At 42.8% G+C, this 18,988-nt stretch overlaps 3 protein-coding genes across 3 annotated transcripts in view; all 3 read right to left on the bottom strand.

Moving 5' to 3' along the window:
• clip3 (CAP-GLY domain containing linker protein 3) overlaps positions 1-1,942 on the bottom strand; it is an 18,044-nt gene extending 16,102 nt beyond the window's left edge. Inside the window, exons 1-2 of the mRNA XM_020605618.1 lie at positions 1,880-1,942; positions 1,476-1,608 (exon numbers count right to left, since the gene is read on the bottom strand). Of these exons, the coding sequence (XP_020461274.1) occupies positions 1,476-1,608; positions 1,880-1,942 (196 nt within the window). The remainder of the gene's footprint in view (positions 1-1,475; positions 1,609-1,879) is intronic.
• Positions 1,943-3,068: 1,126 nt separating this feature from the next.
• On the bottom strand, positions 3,069-6,943 carry LOC109963261 (zinc finger protein 708-like). The gene is made up of 4 exons (XM_020605626.1): positions 6,737-6,943; positions 5,366-5,702; positions 5,115-5,162; positions 3,069-4,917 (listed from the first exon to the last, which is right to left on the bottom strand). The coding sequence occupies exons 1-4, from the start codon at positions 6,860-6,862 to the stop codon at positions 3,455-3,457; spliced, it is 1,974 nt and encodes a 657-aa protein (XP_020461282.1). The 5' UTR covers positions 6,863-6,943; the 3' UTR covers positions 3,069-3,454.
• A 224-nt stretch (positions 6,944-7,167) lies between these two features.
• On the bottom strand, positions 7,168-12,204 carry LOC109963259 (zinc finger protein 708-like). The gene is made up of 4 exons (XM_020605625.1): positions 11,581-12,204; positions 10,357-10,727; positions 9,946-10,012; positions 7,168-9,790 (listed from the first exon to the last, which is right to left on the bottom strand). The coding sequence occupies exons 1-4, from the start codon at positions 11,996-11,998 to the stop codon at positions 8,208-8,210; spliced, it is 2,439 nt and encodes an 812-aa protein (XP_020461281.1). The 5' UTR covers positions 11,999-12,204; the 3' UTR covers positions 7,168-8,207.
• Between the last annotated feature and the right edge of the window lie 6,784 nt (positions 12,205-18,988).

Raw genomic sequence — 18,988 nt, 5'->3', positions numbered from 1 at the left:
TCCAACTTTATTGTCTTCCGTGTTCTCAAGCCTACTTTTCCTGCTGCTAGACAGTGAGAATTATGGGAAGCAAATGAGGACAAGGGGATGAGACACGTGGTCTCTGTCTGGACTCAGATCACCTGTATCAGTTTCAAGTCATTTTAAAGGACTCATCAGTATCAGTTTGCCTGTTTTCTTTTGGTCAGCATCTCTGAAAAGATGAAGCATGCTCCTGAGGATTTCTGTCCATTTTCTCACAAAAACAAGCTTCTACTGTAAAATCTGAACACCTCGTCACTTTTACAAAGACTGAGCAGGTAGTTTAATGACAGCTGCCATGCGTCATCCTGTTGCATAGACTGCAGAAGGCCTGGGTGAAAATGGCAGAATATGAAACCAAATCATAAATAACGAGATTTAAGACTGAGCACAAGTCTGGCAGAATGCAAAATGAGGTTAGGTAGAAGTGACCAAACTAGGACAGGGACGAAAAGACACAATGAGAGCATTCACACAGGGACTATCATAATATTGAACAGGCTATTTCAATAACAGGGCATCAATCTTACAGGTCTATTAAATTAATACACATTTCAACCAAATGTCTATCAGGCTACAATTTCCCCCTTAACAAAGGGAAAATAAAGGTTTCTATGATGGTATATATGACATTTGTGCGTGAGAATCACAGACACTGTGCAGCAGTAAAAGGGAATATAGCAGGCTGTTAATCATAATGTTGTAATAAATATACGTGTGAGTTTCTAATGAGCTCTGACAGACGGAGAAGCATCAATCCCACCAGAAACCAACAGCAAGCTCCTTTTAAAAACACCTGTCACAGAATCTTAGTGGCTTTCTCAGTTCATTTTGGTTTATTTGAAGGTGTAGGTGTAGAAATACCGAATACCATGTGATGTGTGAGCAGGAGGCCATGGCAGCATCCTCCTCCTCCTCCTCCTTCACCACCCAGCCTCCATTTTACAACAAACCAAACCAGAGACTAAAAATACCGCAAAATGAGCATCTGGTTCAGACAGCGCGTCCTGCACGGAGCCAGCTTCACCTTCCAAACATAGAAACGTCCCAATATATAAAAAAATACTAGATACAAACCACGAGAGTCTCTATTTGTGCTTTGTGCCAATGTGCGTAGTAACGGACCGTCGGAAAAACGCCCCACTGACAATTATAACACACGCACATGCATAAAGACACGAAGCACAAATCTTAGGTTCATGTGGAAATTAAAAACAGAAGCTGTACGACTGAAAAAAAGGCTTAAAGTGGGCGTCAGTACATCAGCTGATGACAAGCAGCGTTATTTCTGAGGCTTTGTTTTGAACAGCGCATCTCTCCATTTCTGCTGCTCAGCATCTTCATCTTCATCTTCTAGAAACAACACGACGCACAGACTGGGGACAGCCACTACATCACATATCATAAAGAAGACACATGTGCGAGTAAAACGTGAGCTCCTGTGGTGGTTTTACCTGAAAACAAGCCGCTGGGTGTTCGCTGACGAGCCTCTCTCCTCTCTGGTCGCAGCACTGATGCTCCGCTCCCTCTCTCCTTTCTATACCTCTCTCTCTCTCTCTCTCTCTCTCTCTCTCCACCGCTGTCCGCCTACCTCTCTCTACCACATCGCTCTCTCATTTCATTCAGGTTATGCCAGAGCTCTATACTGGCGTCATAAAGATCAACATACAGCTCGTCACAACATCAAACCGCCTATCACGACGTGTTTTTCTGTTAAGAAATCAGCATCACAATATTTCTTTCTCTTTATGAAAAGTCTAAATATCCTAAATATCCCCAGTCCTGAATCTCCAAAACAAAAATAGCTTTGTTTTTTTTTCTTCTGCACAAAAAGTAATAGTGCATGACCATTTTGCACCAAGAACTGCTGGAAGCTCTTCAAAGCCATCAAATGACATGTTTTCATTTCTCCAGAATCCATGGTCACGTGTAGATCAAAGGGCCATTGAGTTTTTAAGAGTCACGTGACTGGCATTAAGAGGCACCTGTCCAGCTTGTCTTACTGATGTTATCCTTCTACCCTCTTCTCTCATTTCTCCACATATGGCACCAGACGAAATTTCCCTCTGAGCACTCTTCAATCTGAATGATTTACCGTCACAGCTACTGTAAGTGCTGCACCACAGCCTACCGGCCCACAGTAAGTCCAGGCAGTGTCCACAGTGCAATGAGACTTTCCCCAGCACCTCACATCTGTGAGTCCACACAGACTTTAAAACTAATCATTACATTTACCCATGTCCTAGATGGATAGTTGTATCCATTTGACTATTGATTTTTGGCCCCTGGTTCAGACTTTTGGTGTCCTGTTCCTTTTTTGGTTTGGATTCTGGAGCTCAGGGCTCTGTGTACTGGAGGATTAGGATCCTGTTGGACACAGACACCACACTCCACCTCCACCACACCAGCTCTGTGACCCTTGTGTGCGTAGAAAAGTGGTCGGTTGCTTTAGATATTTGCCAAGTTGTACTTTAGACTTTAGCAAAGTAGGCACATTGACTTTCAGGAATCTGATAAAAGTAACCTTGTCAGTGCCGTTACCAGGTTTTATGACAAACTCAGGCCCAATTTTACCTCATGAGGTAGTGATGGGACTGGACACCTGGAGGATGTGGCCTTCACAGGAACCCTTTGACAGGAAACTGGTTCTGGAGGCAGGATCCAGCTGTAGGGGAGCAGCTAACCTATAGTTTGGTTTTTGAGGTTAATGCATCAGAAAATTCCTTTAGCATCTCCTCCTCGGTCTTTCTCTTCTTAGTTACAGGTGGATGCTAAGTATATTTAGTTAAATACTGTTTTTAAGTAAAAATGTCCATTTCTTCCCCTTTAGGGTCATTTGCACCAGGGCCAGCCAGGGCTGCACAGACAGGGAGCTGTGCACAGATAAATACACCATCTATGAGAGAATATTCGTTTGATTCAGACAATATTTTACTGCACTTATCATAGCATATTATTCATATTATAACTGAAAATAGAGTAACATACTATAAAGCAACTTTTATTTAAATGCAGAAATGTTGTTTCTATTTTGTACAAGTATATTTGAGTTGAGGACACAAAGTGAAATGCACCAATCCAGAGTATGATGAGTTTCTACCTTTATTATATCCTGGGCATAAGCAAAGACCTAACAGACTTGACAAAAATCAGGTTCTGCAGTGTTGAGACAGCTGTGCACAGTAATTAGTGTATGTTGAGGAAAGAGGCTGAACTATGCTGAGATTTCATACTGTGAACAACATAATTCAAGGTTTCACACAGCTCCAGCTGCTGCTGAGAGTCTAGAAAGGAGTGTGATAAATAAGAAGAGATCTGAAACATGAATGATCCCTGTAGTTTGCAGTTTCTTCTACTTCGTCTACTACACTGTACAATCCCACCTCACACTGAAGATAATATCAAATAAGGGGGTTGGGCTCTGCCCTTAGTTTCAGGGTGTAGCGAGACTGTTCCCTGCTTTCTGGTATTTCTTTGTACAGTTGTGTCTCTTGAGTAGTCTCGAGTCTGAGAATCCAAGTCCACAGCTGCTGCAGGAGTACGGTCTTTCTCCCGTGTGGACCTGCATGTGAAACTTGACATGTCCGAGCTGCCTGAACCTCGTTCCGCAAACCTCACACTCGTAGGGCTTCTCCCCAGTGTGGATCCGTAAGTGTCTGAGGTAGTTTGTATAGATCCTGAAGGCCTTACTGCACTGCTCACATTTATGTGGTTTCTCTCCAGAATGCTGCAGTTTGTGGGACTTTAGAGCCTGAAGGATGATGAACCTCTTCCCACATACATCACAACCGAAGGGCCGTTCTCCCGAGTGGCCCCTCTGGTGGTAGTCGTATGTAGCTTTGTAGAAAAAAGACTTCCCACATGTGTCACAGTTGTACTGCATCTGGCCTGTGTGGATGATTTCGTGTCTTCTCAGTGAACTTGCAGAGTCGAAGCCCTTGCGGCAGGTCTTGCAGCTGAAAGGCGTCACATCCACTGTCGTTCTGTCCCGTCGACAGATAACTCTGCGGCTACCTCGCTCCAGAGTCTGTCTTCTGATCGCCTGCCTGTGTCTTTCATCGTGAGAGGCTCTCTGGTGTTTCTGCAGCTGGCAGTTGTACAGAAAAGTCTTCCCACACAGGTCACACATGAACGACTTGGATGCACCGTGAAGAAGCATGTGGGCTTTCAGCTTGTTGTCCTGGATGAAACTCTTCCCGCAGACGCTACATTTGAACGGTTTTTCACCTGTGTGAATACGAATGTGTCTTTTCAGGTTGTGTTGAAGGGTGAAGCCCGCGCCACATGTCTCACACGTAAACATTTTTTCTCTGTGGACCGCCTGGTGCGTCCTCAGCGATCTCCTCTTTATAAAAGCTTTGCCACACACTGTGCATTTATATGGATGTTCCCCTGTATGAATGCTCCTATGGCACTGCAGGGTGAAGGCGTACCTGAAGCTCTCGCCACACTCGGAGCATTTGTGCGGCTTTTCAACAGTGTGCACGAGCTGATGAGCCTGCAGGTTGTGTTTTGTTTTGAAGGCCTTCCCACAGGTGGCGCAGACAAACGGCCTTGTATCTGTGTGCACAAGCTGATGAGTCTTCAGGTGCATTTTTGTTTTGAATGTCTTCTCACAGAGCTGGCATTTGAAGGTAACATACTTCTTCTCCTCATGTCGCAGAAGGTGGTACTCAAAAGTCACCGTGTTCCTGAATTTTCTCGGGCACTGGTCGCAGCTGTAAGGCCTCTGTTCTCTGTGAGTGTTCATGTGTTTCATCAGATGAAACTGTCGGTTGAAACTCTTGTTACACTTGTCGCATGCAAACACATTCCCTTTCTTCACGACTTCTGTTTCCTGTTTGTTTCGGTTGGAGGTGTTTATGGATTCTGCCACGTCCGTCGTGGTGCAATCGTCTGCAGAAGTGGAAAAGATAAAGGCTACCACATAAATCATTTCTTGAATAAGCTGAAATCATATTCAAGTGTTACTTTTCTAAGGCCACTCTACAAACTCACTGACCAGTTGGAATAATAACCTCCCCTAAGAAATCACCAGAGTTAAAGTCCCACACATCACAAATTACTTGCACATCTACTATTTAAACTCTTACCATGTCCAGTGACTGGTGAGGTCACCTCTTTCTGTCCTTCGCCACCATCTGAACAATAGATTAACAGTAAAGAAGAGACTGAAAAACCGTAAACATTCTGTTCACGTTGTCTGGGTTAAACTTTTCTTCAAAAATTATGGCAATAATATTTCCTGGTGCCGTGAAGTCATAATATCACAAGCACCAATAAGATTATGGTTTCAGAGAACAGACTACAATTTGCCTGGAGTTCACCTTTAATGGACACTCACCAGCCTCCTGACCACCCTGCAGACCAGCAGCAGGCGCTGATTCTGTGACGTGCTCCGTTTTATCTGTCTTTCTTTTTAACTTCCCAAACGGCTTCAAGGTGAAAATCAGCCCGGTCTGCTCGAACAGGACCGGGCAGCCGTTCAGGACGTTTTCTCTCCACATGCTGGCATTTTCAAAGTTTTCAGTCACAGCCTTCAGCTCGCTCTCCAGCTGTCCCACTCTGGCCTTGAGAGTCTGGTTTTCGTTGTGCAGCAGTGAGGACAGTTGGGAGAAAATGGCACTGATCTTTCTCGTTGCCTCTCTTGCCAACATTTCCACAGTGCTGTCCAGATTTGGCTGCGAGGATTAAAACAAAGCTGTCACCACCATTTGCTCTAAAATATCAATGAGATCAAACTATTTGATGCTGATATAAAGATGCACATATGATGGACATGCGTATCTGTTGTTAGTAACTGGAACTGTTCATGCACAATCTGTCGAAATTCAATTAAAATGTCATATAAACAAATGGGTGCTATAATTACTGCATAACACAAAGCAAGCACATTATCCAGTGATCATTCCATTCCCATCACCTGATAATTAATCAGTAATACATTGCCCCTGGTATAACCGTCAGGTCTCAAGCTATGACATTTTTAATTACACTCTATTATAATTCCTAGAATTTAAGTTGACCAGGAGGACGAGGCTCTTTAGAGGTGCTCGGTAATCAGGCTGATGTTTATGAACAAGTCAAATTAAATGAATAAACCTGTAGGAGTGGGGGAAAAAAAACCCTTTTTAATAAAGATCATTATTTAAAATCAGTCCACTGGCCATGACCCTGGAAGGTTGAGGGACTCGCAGTTTGAATCTTTTGCGATATATATACAGTATATTAACATAACATTAAATATATTATCAATAGCTCTTACGTTATATTAGCACAATATGTGATTGTCTTTGTGGCTACAGCTGCAACTAACACTTATTTTCAGTATCAAATACTCTGACAATCACTTTGTTAATCTTTTTTTAGAAATAAAATGTCAATAGTTCAAACTATGCTTCAGAAATAACAGCTGCCCTTCGACTGACCAACTAATGTCACTCCATACCAGACACCATTAATACAAAACACAAATATAACAAATAGAATTAAGAAATACGAGCTTGTCTCAGTGTTTATACACGTGTCAAGCAGAACAGTTTTCGCGTCTAAACTTTATGCTGACAGTGTTAGCTAGCTAGCTACAGGAGGACATACCGCCATCTTTGCTGCGCTTAGCGTTACGCTGTCCCCCGACTTCATTTTGTTCTGTCGGTCCAATCTCCGCCGGCTACATGATTTCTGACCCATGAATCATTAATAGCCACCGACTCACCTTACGTCTCATACTTCGCTGCTTTACGGAACTTGCTTCTTCTGAATGTCCGATAACAACAGCGGTCTTTATGGCTGTCTCCATGATGGACTTTGTTTCTGAATAAAACACAGAGTTTTCTGACATTTTACCCGCAAAGTTAGCAGCTGATTTTAGCAACAGCACATGAAAACAGTCGGCGACACCGACTCCGGAAGTAAATATCCCACTGAGGAGGAACAACTGCATTTCAAAATAAAATGATTTAAAGTCGCTTCGATTACAAGCTTTCCTTAATTGCAATTATGAGAAATAAGTACTTTGCCATTTTCCATAAAACTGCACATTAGAAAGTTCTTTAACGTTGAAAATACGGTATCTTAAGCTTATTCAATCAGATAATTGTAAACTCAAGCAACTTTGTTTTAAAATACAAAATTGACAACCAAAAATAACCTTAATTTTCAGTTTAATATCAACTCAGCTGATAAAAGAGAAAACATTTCAGTTGCTGAAAAAACTCCCTCTTAAAACACTGACTCCACAAAGCTGGTATTTATACTACACTTATCAATTAGCATTTAAGTTACATTCATATCACAGCTGAAGCAATGCAAACCCAACCTTTCTCCCTCCCAGTGCCTCAGACCAAGAAGTGTGTACAGACCAAACCAGATGTTCTCAGATCAGATCTGGGCCATCTGCATATACAGTATGTGCTCCTAGGTCCAATTCCTATTCGACCTCTGACTGTGCAGCGCTGTTAGATCAGAATCCATGTGGTTGTTTTAAACTCTCCTCCTTCTGCACATACGGCCTGATGCCATCTGTCCCTCACAGATGATAAGATCAGAATTGAAGATTGAGGCCTGTAACATGAATGTAGCCTTACAGAGGTTATCTTACCTTAGTATATCTTTTGAGATTTATTGATTTTTTTAAGTGGCCACAATGTCCTATAAGCTAAACAACCTGTTCTTCCAATGCTTTTAACAGCTGAGGTGATTGAATCACAATTGAAAATTAAAACCAGGACATCCACAAACAACGCAGCCAACATCTGTGAACACTGGATGAAAGCTGCAACAACATTTACTCTCAAATATTGTATAATAAGTGCTTTTGATGAATCCGTCAGCCCTGATACATGAAGAGTAATGACAAGTATGATGCCAGAGCCATGAAGTGTTAACAACAAAAACAAAAGTTTGTACTATGAAGCTACCACAACCCATTGTTTTATATTTTTACTTAATAAATGCAACAACTAAACATATTTGCACACCTTGAGTAGATTAATTCTCTGTTAATAAACTGTCTGTCATTGCCAACAACTAATCATGAAGATGAAACTGTGATTTTAGTCTGTCATTTGTCACAGTTCTTTTCTTTATTCTTAATATAACCTCCCTCCACTCCATACGTGACTCCACATTCCAGTGGTTCATCATCTGAACATGCCAGTGGAGAACACACAACAGCCTCACATCACCTATGACCCGTTGCAGCTGTGCTTCTTCAGCTGCCTTGAATCAGAGAAGCCACGGCCACACTGCTGGCACGAGTAGAGCTTCTGCCCGGTGTGGACCTGCAGATGGGACTTGAGCTGGTTGGACTGGTGGAACTTCTTTTGACAGTACATACATTCAAAGGGTTTCTCGCCGGTGTGGATCCGCAAGTGTCTGTAGAAGTTTCCGTCTGTCCTGAAGGCCTTGCCGCACTGGTCGCACTTGTACGGTTTTTCACCTGTGTGTATGCGCTCGTGCTGCTTCAGACTAGCTGTGTGGAAAAACCTCTTACCGCACACATCACAAACAAAGGGCTTCTCTCCCGAGTGGCTTCTCTGGTGGTAGCCAAAAGAGTACTTGTTATGGAAAGCCTTCCCACAGATTCCACAGTTATACTCCTTTTGCTCACTGTGGCCTCTTTCATGAAGCTTGAGTGAACAAGCGGCGCTGAAACCTCTCAGACATATTTTGCAGCTGAATGGTTTAACCAGTGACTTGTTTCGCTGTCTGGCCTGTAAAAACCCTTGTGTGCAGTCAGTCTCCTCATTCCTGTTGGCGTGCACGTACTTCTGATGTATCAGCAGCCTGCAGTTGAAGAGGAAGGTCTTCCCACACAGGTCGCACATAAAAGGCTTTCTGGCTCCGTGGATGAGCATGTGGGACTTGAGCTTGTTGTTGTCTGAGAAGCTCTTGCTGCACTCCTGACAGGTGAAGGGCTTCTCCCCTGTGTGAATGCGAAGGTGCCTCTTGAGGTTGTTGTTGAGGCTGAATCTCGCTCCACAGATGTGGCAGGTGAAGGGTTTCTCTCCCGTGTGGATCACACTGTGTCTTTTCAGAGCAGTGCCGGTCCGGTACGACCTGTTGCACACAGTGCACACGAAGGGGGAGTCGCCTGTGTGTTTCCTCTTATGCACCGTCAGCGAATGGGCGTACTTGAAGGTCTCCTCGCACATTGTGCATTTGTACTTTTTGGTGTTTGTGTGGACAATCTGGTGGAAGCGAAGAGTGTCTTTACTCTTAAAAACCTTCCCACAGGTTTCACAGCTGAACGGCCTTTCCTCCGAGTGGACGGTCATGTGACATTTCAGCTGGACCGACGTCTTGCATGTCTTGTCACAGAGCTGACACTTCAACCTTTGCTTCCACTTCTCGTGACGCAACAGGTGGTTTTCCAGCGACTGCTGAATCCTGAATGTTTTTCCACACTGATCGCAGGCGAATGGCTTCGGTGGCCTCAAACGCTGGTGGAGCTTGAGGTGATTCTGGAGCGACTGCTCTTTTCTGTACGACCTTTTACAGTGAGGACAGGGGAAGGGCAGGGGGGCTTTACTGGCCTCATGACGCGTGAGGTGATTCTCCAGAGACGACTTCATCAGGAAACTTCTGCCACACTTTTCACAAGGAAACGGCTTCTTGTGGACCTTCATGTGCTTGTTCAATTCACCTTTCCAATGAAAACCGGCGCCACAGTGCTCACAGGAGAACCGCTTCTCTGTCTGTGGCTCTTTTATTTTCTGTCTTTCACCTCTCATGATCACTTTCTGTTCAATGTCGTTGTCAATGACAACTGGAAACGAAGGAGGAAATGTACAAAATTAGTCTATTACATTAGCTTTTTTTTTTTCCAAGAAGCAGGTATCCTTGACCTCTTCCACCTGCTTCACAAACTGAAATGTAATGTTCACATCCTGTATGAAGCAACAATCTAAAATCCAGTCATACCCCAAAGCTTACGAGACAGTCTCCTGGCCCTCTGCGATCTCCTTGTAGGTGCCTCTTCTGCAGATTTCTGTGATGCACAAGGAAAAAATCTGAACTTAATTTATAAATGTGGATGCATTTAATGATGCAAATCATCACCCCAACTCTGAGAGTTTTCACCGTCTCTAGAAACATGAGAACTATTTTGCATACATGCTGCACCAGGGTGAGAGATGACCACCACTGAGATGCTGCTGAATCTCTGACTGCAGTCAGTGAGTATACAGACATTCTGACATGTCCGACCAGCACCATCACACCTATTGCCCATAAAAAGTAACAGTACCAGAAAAAAGGTTTAAAGCACTTTTTTGCTCTCAGACAAATAGAAATCTATGGAGTTGAGCCAGAAACAGCAGAGAAATAGCTAACCTTTTCCTGTGCCGAGTCGACACCGCTGACGGAGTCTGGACTGGGGACGTCTTGAGGTGTGGACCCCGGTGAGGCTGCTGGTTTGAGAACGAGCTGTGTTGTTCCCACAATTTCAGAAACACCCGTTGATGGTGGGGGGCGTTGGGTGACAACCTGGCTGGCACCCACCAACAACACCGTGGGAGCAGAACTGACTCTGCTGACAAACACCATTGGCGCTACTGCAGGCTTAGGGACAGTCACGGATTCAACTGTAGAACTGGGAACAACGTCAGTGCTCGCTGCTGAAACCGGTGGAGGGTTTGAGTTAGACTCCTTCACAGCAGTCAGAGGGGCAGCTTGACTGGGGGGGACTGACAGCACCGGAGCTCCTGTGGTGTTTCACAGAAAAGAGACAATGTCACAGCAAACTCATTTCATGACCTAATGTTTTCCATCAGAGCAGTAAATCACAAGCAGCCCTGGTTCACACAGCAAAGACAGCCGCTCTTCTTACTGTATCTTAAAAACAATTATCATCACTGAGTGTCCTCATGTTATTCTGAGCTGCAGCGATAGAAACCTGTAAAAACATCAGCACAGTCGGGAATTCAGTGAGGAATCAAAAAAATCTTTGTGCATTTAAAACACATTGTTGATCATTGTGAAGCTGTTGACTTCCCCAGTTTGCTGCTCTAAAACCAGCGAAGCCATTTGACGGCTCTGGGTAGATAAATGTCTGTTCCTCTTTACTGATCACATTAATGCAAACTCTTCTGTCAGTGTCAGGATCCTGTTGAAAACAATCCCTCAGTGGCTCCAGTGACCTGATCGGTCAGTGCTCGGGTTGTTGACACGATTTAAACCTCTGGGGTTCACCTGCTCCGGAGCAGCTTGGGCTGCAGCAGAAGTCACTGTGGTGATCTAGCCTGATTAAAAGTGAGCCAGCTTTGTCATACCAGAAACCCCAGCTGAGCCCAGATTCAGCTGGACAAGCCACTAGTCTCTCTTTGTGGTTCTGGCCCCTGGAACTGCTGATTGGTTCTCATTTATGCTTTTCAACTGACTTAAACACCGGCCCATTTATAGAGTTGATCACTTAACTTAGTTCTGAATGAATTGTAGGCCTCTGTTGTCTTTATTGAAAGCACCCTCTCACATGAGTTTAAAGGTAAATCACTTTATTAGAGCTCCAGATCTTCACATTTCTGAACTCCGTCAGGTGTCAGTGGTGCTTGGCCTCACCTGTCAGTGAGCCATCGTGCAGCAGGAGGTGGGTCGGGCTTCCCTGTGTCTTGCTGCTGCCTTCATTGATGCTTTTCAGCTCCTTCTCCAGCTGCTCCATGTCTCTGCCCAGCTGCCCCACTCTGGCCTCCAGCTCCTGCTCCAGCTGCCCGGCTTTCCTCTGCAGAACATCCTCCAGCTGCTCCACTTTAGCCCGCAGAGCCTCGTTCTCCTCGAGCAGCTCCGAGGAGAACTCTGTGAACACTTTGTGGATCTGAATCACCAGACACTTCTCTATCTCTTGGATTTGGCCGAACTTCGCCTCTTCCCACTCCGTGTGTGGCGCCTCTTTCGCCCAGACATCCTTGAACACGGACACGGCCGCCTGGATGGCGACTTCCACGATCGACGCCACTTCGTTGCCGAACCTCTCCTCCATTTTTTCAGTCAAACTAAAAGCTCAGCCCGCAGTGTCCGCCAGCTCGCAAACGCATTTTTAACACGAAACCGCCACTTAAATAATAGTCAGTTAGATTTTAAACGCATCAGTCTTTCTTCCGTGTTATAGTAACATCTACTTTCACCTGCTATGGGGACTTGTGCTCCTCCGAAACGATTCCGTGCTGCACATCCGTTTCCGGCGTCACGTCTATTTTTCACAATACAAGGATTAAAAATGGTGATTTTGAAATGTATTCTAGAAACTAGCAAGTACGCATTTGCGCATATTTACATATAAAGTGCTGTACATGCTTCTGGTTGGCTTGTGAATTTCCCACCAGGGATCAGCAAAATGTTATGATTATACTGTACTTTGTTTTATTCATCTGATTCTGAAAAGAATCAAATAAATGTAGTGCAGTAAAAAGTACAATATTTGCCTCTGAAATGTAGTGAAGTCCAAGTATGAAATAGCAGGAAATACTCAAGTAAAGTACAGGCTACTTCAAAATTGCACTTAAGTACAGTACTTGAGTAAATATACTTAGTTACTTTCCTCTTCTGCTGGCCCACTAGTTCATTTTTTCTGTGAAAACACAGATTTTCAATTTTTGTGGGGCTGAAATCAAGGCCAGATTACCAACCGGGTAAAGTGGGCATGTGCCCAAGGCCCCCAGAACCTGAGGGGTTTTCGGTTTTGGCACTTCAGTTAGTGACAATGTATGAAGTTACCTGCAGCAAAGTACAATGTCATCTGTGATGGGCCCTGCATTATTAGCTAATTATGTGGTCCTCCCTTGTGAAGGGGCAGCCCAGTTTGAAGACCTTCATGTTTTTAGTTAACACAGTTCTTATGTGCAGCATAGTCCTAGTCAGTGGGGGCCCACAACTCATTTTTGCAAGGGGCCCCTTAACAAGTAAGCCCAGCCATGGTAATTAGCACCATTCACATTTATTTTTGTCCACATACTGTGTTTCAAGGTAAAGACCATCTTCAAAAATGTTCTGAGACATAAAAGCATGCTGATTTGAAAAGTAATTTCAGTTGATAATTATTTTTGGCCCAATCTGCTGCTTAAAGTTGCTTTTCCAGTTTTTCTATAATGTGCTCTGAGGGGTCTAAAACGTACAAGTCAGATTAGTTCTACTTACAGTGTCATTACAGATAGAATAACAAACCTGTGCATTAGATACTCAAATGTTTTTTCTTAGTTTTAAAGAAATATGTTAATAGTTTACTAGAATTAACTTTATTATAGCCTTTGTAAAGTACATACAGGGACTCATTCCTCAGTCAAAGAAGAATTTTCTTCTTATGCCTACATACAGAATTATACAACTGCAACGTGACCAGCAGTAAAAATGTGTTTTTCCCTGTCCTGAACTAGGTTGTTGATATAGGCCTTTAAAGTCTACTGAGATACTATATCAGGTTGTACACTTTAAATAAATAGTCCTTTCACTTTCAATGTGCCACCACTGGTCCTCCCTGGAGCACACATAAGACCCTAGCTTCACAAAAAGACACACAAATATTACCTTTCAGTATCACAATCTGTATTTATCAATTCAAAGAAATGACTGTACAGAGTCAAAGATTTGCAGGTGGTTCTTATCATTTTATACATTATTGGTTCATTCATTCACCTTTGTCCATGTTGGTAGTTTGTCACCCTGGTGTGGTACAGCGAGTCTGAAGTGGAGGGATGGGACCTGAAGACATGCACAGCAGTACTGTAACAGATACTATGTCATTCATGCAAAGGCATGGTCCTGATGTGTGTGTATGGATTGTTTTCAACCTGGCTTTTAGTACGAATCAATAATCTCACTTCAACACTGACTTGAAAAATTCAACAGAGACAAGGGGAAGATTTCCCAGCATCAACCATGGATAAAAACTGGGGAAGATTTCCCAGCATCAACCATGGACAAACTTTTCTCATTAGTTTTTACTGAAAATACTCTGGGGCAAATACATATGTACATTATCCAGTTGGCACACGTAAAGACAGACAGACTGAGGGCAGATAGACAGCGGTCCTTTGGGTTCATGGGAGGAAACTACAGCAGCAAAAGTATTCAGTGTTCACTTGTGGATTGTCTGAGGCTGGCTGGTGTCAAGTTCAGCTGGAAAATCGTTAGCACAGAACTGAACCTAGTACAGCTAGAGGCACAAGAGGAGTGGGTTTAAGTGGGGAAAAGCTCCATAAACAGTAAAACAATTACTACAAATGATCTGACGAGCCCAGACTTTTGTAAGTTCTAAAATAAACTCAAGACAAAAAGAAGATGCCAACTGCAAAAAATGAACAAATTAATATGTCTCACTAGTCCAGAGAAGTTGGAAGAAATAAATTCCTATGAAAAATGAAAAGTGTTGCCTCACTAACAGTAAAACCGTGGACAACAGAGATGCTGCAAAGAAAATGAAAGAAAACATTACTGGAGATAAAAAGTGTTTTGTTTTCGAGCAGAAGTCAACAGTTCTAGGTCTGTAGTTGTCAGGTTTGCCCCCCCTTGCCTCTATGTTTTCCATGACTGCCGCTCGACACCCAGTTCTGCTCCATATTCCTTCACCTGGTTGTACACAGATTTATCGTCACTGTAAATAAATAGAGCACTTCTTGCACCGAAGTCAGCTACCTGGGTCCGTCATTTTTTACTCGCTCACCTTCCTACCAGAGCGTTTGTAACAGTAGTCTGTAGTGTTGTGCACTTTAGTCAAGATTTGTGTTCATGAATGAATCTCTGGCTACATCTACAGAATGCTGAGATGCACATACACCGGACGCTTAAACACACTGACAACTTTAGACAGTGACTTGGTGCACTCATACATACATATATACACTCACTGGGCACTTTTAATATTCTGACCCTCTCATGTATGTAGCTGGGGAGGACTAAAACATACACACTTCTAAATATCATGTAGTCCAGTACAACACCACCTTAACTATGACCTCCATAATAAACATAGAATTGAATTGATACATTTATGACAATTTCACCATAAACACAGATGTTAAGTCAGAAATGTTGCATTGACCTGCATATAATTGTATAGGTGTGCCTAATAAAGTGGCCAGTGGGTGTGTTTTGAATTCCCCAGTTCTTATTAATGAGTTATTACATTAATCAGCCCTGACTGTCCCCAGAACGACTCGAACAAAAAAAAATTAAACTGTACTAATAAGGTTTAGGTTGGTTGTGTTCAGTGTCATGTGAGCCCTGTTCAGTCTCCATATAGTCCAGGCAGCACGTGATCAACTGTTCTTGTCTAGACGCTGGAACAAGCAGCAGTAGTTCTCACCGCCGAATGATGAGCGTGTTGTGAACTGGCTGAGGCTTTTTCTTGGTAACATGTAAACAAAGCTCCATGCAGAATGTCATAGTGGAGTTTTTAAAACTGCTCTTTAAGTATGTTTCATTAAACTAACATAAATCAGGGCTGCAGCTAACAAGTAGTCATTATAGATTCAGTCAAACTATTAATCATTTGTTCTTTAAAAAAGATCAGTTTCATGGAATTGGATACTTTTTGTTTGAGAAAGCATCAAGTTTGCACATTTGAGAAGCTGGAACCCTGAACATGAACAACACCTCAGTTATCACAGATGCTGCTCATCAATTATCTCTCGATCAATCGACTGATTCAGTAACTGATTTCTTCTTGTCACCAACTGTGAATGACAAGTTAAAATCTGCTCATACACAACTCACCTTGACCAGACTTTCTTCTGCCTAACCTGAGAACTGGTGACTGTTCTGGGTCTGACGGATCCCCAGTGCCACCGACCTTCAGACCTCGACTGCGCAACAGGCCAACGTCGTTAGTGCAAAGAAAAAGATGCGTAAAGTCTCAGGTCATCGCTACCCTAGACGTCACCAGTATTAACAGCGATTCCTGAACACACACCCTCTACAATCCTCGTAACTCACACACATATTACTGCATATGACAAAGTGGTTTGGTGTCTGTATGTTAGAGGCTGAACGAATGAACAGCATCAGAAAAGCCTACATCAGTGTTTCCCTCTGCTAAAGCTTAAAGAGTATAGTATAATAAGTTTACATCTGAATAAATATTTGATTTCTGGTTTCAAATCAGATTTCTATTGTCTCTGATGTGAGAGCAGGAGGAAACACCGATCCAAGCAAAGTTCTATATTCATTTCCAGTGAGAGAAGAAAACAGACTATAAGTAGATTTATGATAAAGGAAAATGTGTTTTATTGGTCAATGCATCTCGGCCGACAGACTGATGCGACCAGAACAGCACAGACACAGACGGGCAGGGCACCTGTAGACCTCTAGTGTTTAGCTTGTCACATGTTGACACACCTGGTTGTTTCTGCTTACAACAGGATAAAGTGGTTCAAACTAGGAGTCGCCTGCATGTTGTGTCCTGCGTTTCAGTTTCCTCTGCTGTTGGAAGTTGTCTCGTTCTCACTCTTTTAACCCTAACTTTGTTTGTAGTGTCCAACATGCATGTAAATGATTGCATTGATCTGGCATTCACACCTAATTTATTTATGCATAAAGTGTGTGGAAACAAAGAGAGATTAAAGAAAGTTACAAGGTCTCAGGACATGTTTCATGATGAACACAAACCAGACCAGGTCAGCAGAGAGTTTAAAGCCCTGAAGTGAGAAACATGTCTAAAAAAACAAGCAAACAGGAGCAGCTGGTGTAAAAACACTGTTGGCTGATAACCTCAATATTTCACTTTTCAGACAGAGAAAATTAACTTTACCCTGGCAAACATTTTCTGGAAATAGAAAATGAGTTCAGGGGGATTGTTGGGCTCTGCAGCTGTGGAAATGATCTGCTCACAGAAGACGGTAAGTCCAACTGAATCACATGTAGCCGTCCCCTTTTTCCAGTCACAAATAATATCAATGTGTTTGTTTTATATCTGATATTTCATAATCACACACAAATATCAGAAATTCTCCATGTTGTCTCAGCAGTTGGACCGGCCTGTCGGCATCTCGCAGTCGCAATATTTTGGCCTCACTTTTGCATAGTAGCAGGAAGTTCTGACACGTCCATTTTTTTAGATTACAAAAACACAGGGGTTGCTGTCATAAAACCAAAAAATATAAAAGATATATTTCTCCTTTTTGGCTTCTGACAGAACGTGATTTACTGCACAGAGCAGGTGTGTGTGGTGTAGCAGACATAAAACATGTTATTAAAATTCAGTTGGACTTAAGCTAAAAGGATCAGAAACATATGAACTGAAATGAACAATATTTTCATATCACAGCAGTGAAACAAGAGTGATACTAGAAAGGATTTTAAACACTACCTGACCAGGGCTGGGAAGTAACTTTAGCTTCTGCAGCTGAAGCGTCAATAAACTCCCAGTTAATTTGACTGTTGCTTCTTTTGTTTCTGTCGTTTATGGCTTAGTGGTGAGTTCATAGGAAATGAAACGCAACCTGATGTATGGATGCAGAGCCAGTGGGCAGAAAAGACGAGCTCCTTCACTGATTTCTCTCCAAGCAAAACATGCAATCTCACAACTTAGAGACATTTTAACTCCTTTTTTTTTTTTAAATAAACATGTGGTCAGTCTGATTTTCTGGCTCTCGCCTGCGTCTGTTCAAGTGTTCCATCATTTATTCAGTCATTCACTCCTGTCTCACTCTGCACTGATACGATGCTGAGTGTCTGTAACATGTATAAAACCTTTGACATTTTACACCTGCTGACGTCTCTACCTGTGTGAGTGTGTGCGTAGGTCTGTTGTACATCAGAGGCGTTTGGAAGACTGAGGTGGCGTCTGAAGGACAAACATATTAACACATGAAGCACACACCAACATAAAGAACCTGAGAGCTATGGAGATCCTGGGAGCGGAGAGCAGCGCGCATGATGGATGCAAACAGTTTATGTGAATCAATCAATGAGCAGTTTGATGTTGAAGAGAATTAAAGAGCAGACGAGGCCTGTTTTCAACCCGAGGGCCTCATTCATTAAAAACATGCCGGGTGCTGATTTTGTGCTTATGACAAATGCCAAACATGTAATTTAGGGAAAACTGATCACGGCTCTTAAATCAGTAGGTTACAGTGAATTTCATCATCTTTGTCAAGAATATCAAAACGTAAATCTCTCTACAGTTACTCAAAATAGGAACACTATCTTTTTTTTTTTTGGCAGTTTTCTCTTTTTTAATGTGAATTAATGAACGAGGCCTCTGGGAACCAGAGTCTATCAGTTTAATTCCAGGTTTTATCTCTTTCTGACCAATGAGCTGTACAACCTTCTTTGTCTTCATGAATTAGACAAGCAGCTCTGGTGACCGAGCGGCCCCATGAGAAAATCTCCAGTCCTCCATAATTCCTACATGAACAACAGGAAGCTACTGTGTTTGCACTTCCTAGGCAGATGTCAAAATTAAATGTGAGAATATTTCAAGCTAATTTCAGACTCTTTCTTCAGGTCAGGATCTCAAGCCGTTTCTGTTCATGCCCTCGTGCTTGTTGTTCACTCTGGTGGCCCTGCTACTTCTCTCCTGTCTTAAATCATCATCTTTTCACCTTCCTACAATCAGGACAGCGGTTTTTCATCAGTGCTGAGTGTGAACCAGTGTGGTGTCAAAGTAAAATGTTGTTTCATTGCCAGACTTTGACATAAATGGAATAAAGTGGAGAAAACAGTTAACAAAAAGTTTCTCTAACTTTGTACGAGTGTAAAACATTTTGGCCTGATTTCACTCTCTTTTGATTTCTGAGGACTAATAAGACAGTGAAGGATGTGTCGACTTACAGACAGACAGATAGATACAAGAGATAGGACAGACAGACGAGATACATACAGATACGGCTCATCTCTTAGAAAAAAAACATGGAACAGTATGAGCTACATTTTATCGAACTACCAGCGATCTGTAACAGCCTTCAAGTCAACGTGATGCGTGTCCTGTGTCTCTCGTGTTAACACTGCCTGGGGCTCAGCAGCAGCCCTGCAGGTC

This window comes from Monopterus albus, unplaced genomic scaffold (genome assembly GCF_001952655.1).
Source record: "Monopterus albus unplaced genomic scaffold, M_albus_1.0 scaffold71.1, whole genome shotgun sequence".
Lineage (NCBI taxonomy): Eukaryota > Metazoa > Chordata > Actinopteri > Synbranchiformes > Synbranchidae > Monopterus > Monopterus albus.
The sequence above is the reverse complement of the archived record's forward strand: the minus strand, read 5'-3'. Positions and strand labels throughout refer to the sequence as shown.

Coding starts and splice junctions, on each gene's coding strand:
- LOC109963259 (XM_020605625.1), bottom strand. CDS start 11,998: ATGGAGGAGAGGTTCGGCAACGAAGTGGCGTCGATCGTGGAAGTCGCC. Junction 10,013..10,356: donor TCGACTCGGCACAGGAAAAG/GTTAGCTATTTC, acceptor TGTGCATCACAG/AAATCTGCAGAAGAGGCACC. Junction 9,791..9,945: donor ACTGTCTCGTAAGCTTTGGG/GTATGACTGGAT, acceptor CTTCGTTTCCAG/TTGTCATTGACAACGACATT.
- LOC109963261 (XM_020605626.1), bottom strand. CDS start 6,862: ATGTCAGAAAACTCTGTGTTTTATTCAGAAACAAAGTCCATCATGGAG. Junction 5,163..5,365: donor GCAGGGTGGTCAGGAGGCTG/GTGAGTGTCCAT, acceptor TCTATTGTTCAG/ATGGTGGCGAAGGACAGAAA. Junction 4,918..5,114: donor CTCACCAGTCACTGGACATG/GTAAGAGTTTAA, acceptor CCACTTCTGCAG/ACGATTGCACCACGACGGAC.